Source organism: Octopus bimaculoides, chromosome 13 (genome assembly GCF_001194135.2).
Source record: "Octopus bimaculoides isolate UCB-OBI-ISO-001 chromosome 13, ASM119413v2, whole genome shotgun sequence".
Taxonomy (NCBI): Eukaryota; Metazoa; Mollusca; class Cephalopoda; order Octopoda; family Octopodidae; genus Octopus; species Octopus bimaculoides.
The window spans coordinates 24917951-24925631 of NC_068993.1; the positions used below are offsets into that span (position 1 = coordinate 24917951).

Genomic DNA, 7681 nt, shown 5'->3' on the forward strand with positions numbered 1-7681 from the left:
TATATATATATATGCGCGCTCATCATGCATATTTATTCATGCGTATTGATTTAACCTACAATTCCATCCTCAGTGGAAAACAGCACCTGTGTGTGTATATATATATATATATATATATATATATATCAGCATGTGTGGTTATGCTTAACACTTGGAACAACTGTTACCACACTGTTCTTGATTCTGAACACTGCTACTACGGTGACTTCGAATACAACAGCCATCACCTCTATCATACATTTCCTGTAACTTCCACCTGCTGCATACTATGTAGTTCTATATTTTCATGCAAAGCTTTCCTTCCCACATCCACTGTCTTTCGCTTGTTTGCATTGCCTTTCTCTGCATGAGTACACTTGTATCAATATGTGTGTATGTGTTCCTTTGTTTAGATTCTGAGTTATAGCTTAACATGTGTGAATGCGTATGATTAAACACAACGGGACCATATTTAAAACCCTGGTGACTGAAAAAAATAACCGAAGAAAAGAAAAGAAAAGAGAGAGTGGAGTGAAGTATGAATATTTCTGTTGCTATTTGGCGATCTGTTTCCAGAATACGCAGGTGGCATACAGAAGATAGAAGCAGAAACTGAGATGATATATTTGCGGAAGCGGGGAAAGAGAGAGACATAGCCAATAAAGCTGAGAGAGAGAGAAAGAGAGTTGGACTCAGATCTAGACCCACATCGAAAGGTAGAGACGAAAGGAAGTCTAAACAACTGAAAGAAAAAAAGGAAAACAGAAAGTGAATATAACAAAGTGAACTAATGAGACAGCGAAAGGAAGAAAGAATAGGTTGACAATATACAAACTGGAGGCAGAAATATATGTAGGTGGGCAAGGAAGCAGAAGACTAGAAAGGGAAAGAAAAAAACGATATAAGGAGATGCGAGCCACGGACAGGGAGGAAAAAATGCCCCTATAAGCTGGGCAGGAAGAGAAGCAGGCAGACAAGTAATCAGAGAGAGAAGCAAGGCGGCAAAAAGAGAAAGGTGAAAAGTATGTGAGAGAGAAAGAGAGAGAGAGAGGAGAGAAGCAGAGCGGCAAACAGAGAAAGATGACAAAACATGTGAGAGAGAGAGAAAAAGAAAGAGAGCGAAAGAGATTTAGTGAGGAATAAAGTGGTAGACCAAACAGAGGGAGTAATAGGAAGCGTTACACATAGACAAAGCAAAGGAGGAATAAAGGCCAAATACATTTGAGATAAGCTGAACAGAGAGAAAGGGTTCGCACGGCGAAAGACGAAAATGATTCATTACAATGAGAAAATAGGTATGTACCAGATCTGTGTTAGAAATATCTAAATGTGAGATTGTATTTTCCACATGTTTTTTTTTAACTTAGAGCTCCTTTAGTAAAAAAAATAAAATAAAATAAACATTCACCCTTTTGAGATTTTGTCACGTGGAATATTGGAGAGCAGTTATTTTTGTTTACATTTACAAATGTGAAAATATACATCCTTGTATAATTAACATGTTTATGTGCACGCGCTATGTACGTTCACCATGCATATACACGTTATTGTGTGTGTGTGTATCATACGGACAAGCAGTTATTTCTGGCCATCTATGTGATTCTTGGTTTTATTAATTGTGATACAAAGACTGGTGTTAGCATTTCAGTTGTTTCAATTTCATACACCCTATTGTATATGACATCAAATCATTTATAAAGTTGAAAGTGCATGTATAAATATCTATCTTAGTTTATATCAGCATCATTGCTTTTCACTGGATTTAGTTTTTGTGGAATTGCATGACTATGTTGGGGAGCCACAAGTCCAGTCAATGACTGGGACATTGCTTTCCTCGCGGGAGAAGTGTAGCCTTGTGCTTTGTGAGATGTTTGGTTCGTGCTGTGGAAGCGTTGGCTCCATCATAGATTTTCTTTTTAGCGTCACACTTTTTTCAATTTTTCTGAATATTTGAATTGCTTCTTTTGTCCACCTTCGCACCTTTGAGCTTTGCCATTCATACGACTTGTCCAGCCCATCGATGCTCATGTATAATGACGGTTTCAATGCAAGAGCCATGCAAGGTCCTACTCGAGTATGCTAATATTCCACCGTTTGAAGCACCACTGAATGTGCATGATTTTCCTGACTTCTGGTCATATATTGCCAGCTTATGGAGATGTCGCCTGTGGTTTTATGTTTCAGAGCCGTAAGGAGAGCGAGTACAACTATTTGCTTAATAGACATCAGTTTGATTGTCTCATATCATAATCTTCATAGAACTGTCTTCTCATTCATCAAATGGTTCGCTAGGCACATTTTATCTGCTGTTGGGAAGCGTTTTGAGATAAGTGACCACCTAGTTATTGAAAGTGTTCTACGTTTTCTGCCATTTATTTGTATTTGAATGGCTGGACCAGGTGGTCCCTGCTTCATAGCACAATATCTTTGTTTTTAAATATATCGACAGTGAAACTTATGCTTTGTACGTCAGAGAAAATGTCGGTAATTGGAATGTTTCTAAAGTTGCGCACATGGCATCATATGCTTACCTATGTAGTCGTGCTCGTTATTCCGTCCTCTATTGTACCGTAAAGACAAGGAAGGTGTTTACATCTGACTGCATACAGCAGTAGCTAAAAATCTATAGACATATTCTGTAGTATAGCATTGAATGAAAACACTGAATTGTCCCAGTAATTTATTTCTCAAACTAGCTGCCAAAAATGCGTAATATATGAGGCCCGAAATTTTTGGGGAAGGGACCAGTCGATTAGATCGACCCCAGTACTGGTACTTAATTTATCAAGTCCGAAAGGCAAAGATGACCTCGGCGGAATTTGAACTCAGAACATAAAGATACGAAATATCGCTAAGCATTTCGCCAGGTATGCTAACGTTTCCGCCTCCTTAAAGCCCTTATTAATATTGGAATTATAAGCATTGTCTCAATGTTTAAGAAGTACTCAAGGCCCTTATAAAACCCCAAAAGCAAGTCTCTCTTTTTCTGCCTACGAAGGCAAGCTATTTATTTACACCTGTTCACATAGAGTTGGCGAAAAATCTAGATATATTGTACAGTGTAGTAAATTCTGTATTCAAATATTGAACAATGTCTTAGTAGATTGTAAAAGGTCAGTCACTAAAGAAGGATGCGTCCTACTTTATGCTTCTCTCTCATCTCCCGCTCCTTAATTTAATTCGTGCTATTTACATTTAAAATGAATGACTGACCTCAAGTTGACTCCCGTAGATGCTGAATGGAGGCTAGCTAAATGTGACTTGAATGTGGTATTTTTAATCAGCTCAGTGAAGTTGGTAAAGAAGCTTGTATGTCGTGGGGAAAATAATTCAATCAGTACTTCCTTAAATAAGGACATCTAGAGTAAACTGTTGACTTTTTATGTTGGTTTTCTACCATTTCTTAAAGAGACGGTCTCCTTGATAAAGAATCAAAATTGTTGTAGCCATGAAATTAATATACCTACAAAAGAACATTTATAAGCCTAGTGAACATACTAGAAAGAGCAGTCAAATCTTCTTCATATACACTGCTAACTTTAAAATGGAAGAATAAAATGAATAATGTAGTCCATGGTATATAAACAGAACGGGATGGCCATAAGTCAGCTTGGGTGTTGATCTGGAGCTACAGAACAACTTGCTGGCACAAAATGCCTTAGCATGCATACAGATGAACTACTATTTCCCTTTTACCACGAAAGTTGACTCTTATGCATGGCCATGACCAAGAAGACTCTGAGTCTTCATGGTCATGACTATGCCAAAGAGTCAACTTGGCATATATTTGAACAATGTAGACAATACATACGTATATTGCTGTAGTGTTCTTTATGTCCTATAAGTTCATCATTTAAATCCTACCATGCCTTTTATCTTTTGGGAGCTCAATAAAACAAAGTACCAGTCACATACTGGGGTTGGTTAATGTAATCGACTAATCCCTTCCTCGAAAATTGCTAGCCTTGTGTCAAAATTTGAAACAGTTATGTTACTCTTCAAGAATTTTAGCCACTCATATTGACCACACTACTTATTTCAGTATGGCACTTAATTTCTGTTTGTTGAAATGATAGGACATAGACAACACATAAATATATGTATGTATTGTCTACATTGTTCAGATACATACCACTGGCCACTGAGTTAGTTGTCTTAGTTCCCTTGGCTACTGGAGATAAGATCTGTCAATTGTTATGTTGATAATGGCTATCTGGGTCAGGAATACATGTCCATGATTGTACTCTCATCTCCAGATAGTAAGCCTGTTCTTTTCCTTAATGTCATGTCAACTTTAGAGAAAATTCTTGATTCTTGAGTCTCTCTCATCTTCTGCTGGGGAATTGGTTTCAATTGTTATTTGGTATTTATGATACATCCTCTTAACATAGAAATAATTTTAATACATTGAAAATTCGTGTTGTATGGTATCTAGTATACTTCTGTTTGTCTATGTTGCTCAAATACATGCCCACTGGCCACTTCGAGTTATTTCTCTCACATCATTTATGTTTATGTGTATATTATAAATGTATAGACAGGCTTTTGCATAGTTTCCATCTGCCAAATTCCATGTGCAAAGTATAGGTTAACTTGAGCTAATGATAGTTGGACCTGCTTACCCAAGGTACTGTACAGTGAGGTGGAACGTTGAGCCATGGGGTTGGAAAGTGTGGTATTACATGTTTGTTTCAACAAACACCAGATGGTCAGAGGCATAGATAGTTACTTCTTGACATTATAGCCATACCACAAATTGACATGTTCTTTGTATGCTCTGTTAGATGTAGCTTAAAGAATGGTAAACGCCTCCAAACTGACTTACCCATGATATGTGATATGCTACATGATATTATTTCGAATCAACACTAATTGAACAAACATAAGGTCAATGCAGTTTCAGACGTTTCATTTCTGTATATCAGGGACTACACTATATAGGGTGTTCTTCTATTTTTAAGATGGCAGTGTATAATCTGAGGGAGATTTGCTGCTTTTTCAAGCAGCTCAGTCAGCATGCACAATCAAAGTTGACATGGGGATGTATAGTTACTACATTGTGGTTCAGTATTTGGCTCCCATGAAGAGGAAGTATTCAGTGCTAAGTCTATAATGTTGGTGAGTTCAAAACAATAAAGGCAATAGTGGAGGAGGAGGAGGAAAGCACTATCTGATAGTGGTCATGATTGGGCAGTATTTAGTGGTAGATGTGGTGTGAGAAAGTATTTATGTTAGAGTGAGTAGAATGCAGTAAAAGAATAAATGAAATAAAGAGAATTCTATGTTATTTCTAAACATGACTGGCTGCAGGCAATGTGCCAGCTGTTTACACTGATTAACAAGAGCTCAGCTAATTACACCTGTCTTCTTGTTCTTTTTCTGGCTAGCTATACCAGTTTTGGTGGGTTTTGTTTTGGTTTGGTTTTTGTTAACTGAAATGCATTGCTGTCCGTACAGCTATTGATATTTTAACTAGTTAGGGAGTATTGTAAAGAAAAAATGTAAATTTCAATTTAAGCAAGCTTCGTTTTTTTGATTGAACCCACAAAAATTCACATTCTGTAACTAATCTAATTTTTAGTAAAGCCGAATTGTATTTAAACAAGTTATTTTATTGTCAGTTTTATTCTATTGAATAAAATGGCTGGTAGACAAATGCAACATATCTGTGAAATTGTTTTTATATCAAACAAAGTCACCATCATTATTGGTTTCAAATTATGGCACAAGGCCAACAATTTGAAGGGAGTGGGTAAGTTGATTGCATCCCCCCACCCCAGTACTCAACTGGTTTTTATTTTATCAGTGGCAAAAGGATGAAAGGCTAACATTTTTCCCCAGCACAGTAACAATTCTGTCAGCTCACCACCTTTCAAAGTCACCCTCATGATTATCATTGTTTTATGTCTGTTTTCCCATGCTGGTATGGGTTCAACAGGTGTTCTGAGAGAATGGTTTATAGCTTGATCCCCTTCTTGTTGCTAACCCTTTCAGTCATCTCTTTGAAGAAGTGTGGTTTATGTATTCTAAAACTAGGACACACAGGAACATTAAGAAAAATTATCTTAAAAAATGTAATTTACTGTCAGAAAAAAACGTTGAACAAAAGATTTAATTGGGCCTCAGATCAGATTCATAGAATACTGTCATAAAGTCATATGCAGTACACGAATCTCCTTTGACACAAAACTACCTGAAATAGCTCTTAGTTCAATGAAGCAAATTCACTGTTTTAACATTTCATCAAAATTTTGTGTTAACTTATGTTCCAAACACCAGCTTAGTCATAAAGTTATTTTACTAAATTCTTTTTTTTTTTTTTTTTTTTTTTTTCAAAATTAACTCAAACAAAAGGAGTGTATTTTGATAGAGATATGGTGTCAAAAAGGATAAAGTAGTTGAAGATATTGCACTTGTTAAGGTGAAACTCTTATCAGATATATCTAGATTAAGTAGAAAGATTAGTCTAAGCCAGATTGTTGAGGGGCAAAGAACAAAGCTGACAGTTCAGAGATAACATAAGACAATGTTAACAAACTTTGCTGCCCTTATAACATTTCAGATGTCCATAAAGGATTGGCTTCTAGTGACTGTAGGAAGAGTTTTATTTTGTTAAATTCTTGAATTCAAGATGATGAGTCACCAAGCTTTCCAACTACAGGTTCCCACTGCATGACACCTTGGGCATGTGTCTTCTACATAGCTTCGGGTCAACTAAAGCCTTGTGAGTGGAATTCATAGAGGGAAACTGAAAGAAGCCCATGGTATATAAATATGTGTCTGTTTTTGTCCCCCACCACCATTTAACAACTGGTGCTGGTATGTTTATGTCCTTGTTACTTAGTGGTTCAACAAAAGAGACTGATAGAATAAGTACGAGCTTTAAAAAATGTACACTGGGGTCGATTTGTACAGCTAAACTTCTTCATGGTGATGCCCCAGCATAGCCACAGTCTAATGACTGAAACTAGTAAAAGATTAACATGTGTTACTTCTTCTCTTGTCTTATATCCATTCCTCCTCTCTCAATAATCCTTATTTATCCATCAATACTAGTAAAATATTTCTTCACTCCTTAACTGGTTCTACCCTGATAGACTTCTAACAATTTATTTCACTGTTTAAACTATTTGTATTATTTTGCCCATACAAATCAAAACTCATTTCCTCAGGCAAAGCCCAACCTTCACATAGCTACACCCTTTGACCCACAATAAATCAGTTATAATATTTCAACTGTTAACAGAAGTAGTTAGCTACACCTTTTACCTTTTACTTGTTCCAGTCATTAGACTGCAGCCATGCTGAGGCATCGCCTTGAAAACTTTTTAGTCAAATGAATTGATTCCAGTAATTATTTCTTTTTTAAAACCTGATACTTATCCTATTGATCTCTTTTGCACTGAACTCCGAAGTTATGGGGGTGTAAACATACCAACACCAGTTGTAAAGTGGTGGTTGGGGACAAACATACACACACACACACACACACAGTGGGCTTCTTTCAGTTTCTGTCTACCAAATCCACTCAAGGCTTTGTTTGGCCCAAGATGCTACACACAGTGGGACTCAACCCAGAACCATGTGGTTGGGAAGCAAACTTCTTACCACACAGCCACACCTATGCCTTTGGTAGTTTTTGTTTTTGTTTTTACTTGATAATTTAATCTTTTATGCTTTTAATGGGGTCCCCCCCCCCCCC

The 7681-nt window shown here is 36.8% G+C and overlaps 1 protein-coding gene across 2 annotated transcripts in view; it reads left to right on the forward strand.

The window, feature by feature from the left end:
- Positions 1 to 7681, forward strand: part of LOC106883781 (uncharacterized) — a 30390-nt gene that overhangs the window by 13342 nt on the left and 9367 nt on the right. The window contains exon 1 of one of the 2 annotated variants that reach the window (XM_014934913.2): positions 386 to 1274. The exons of the other annotated variant lie outside the window; for it this stretch is intronic. Within the exon in view, the coding sequence (XP_014790399.1) occupies positions 1250 to 1274 (25 nt within the window). The 5' untranslated portion in view covers positions 386 to 1249. Of the gene's footprint in view, positions 1 to 385; positions 1275 to 7681 lie in introns of those variants that run through there. 2 annotated transcript variants of the gene reach the window in all.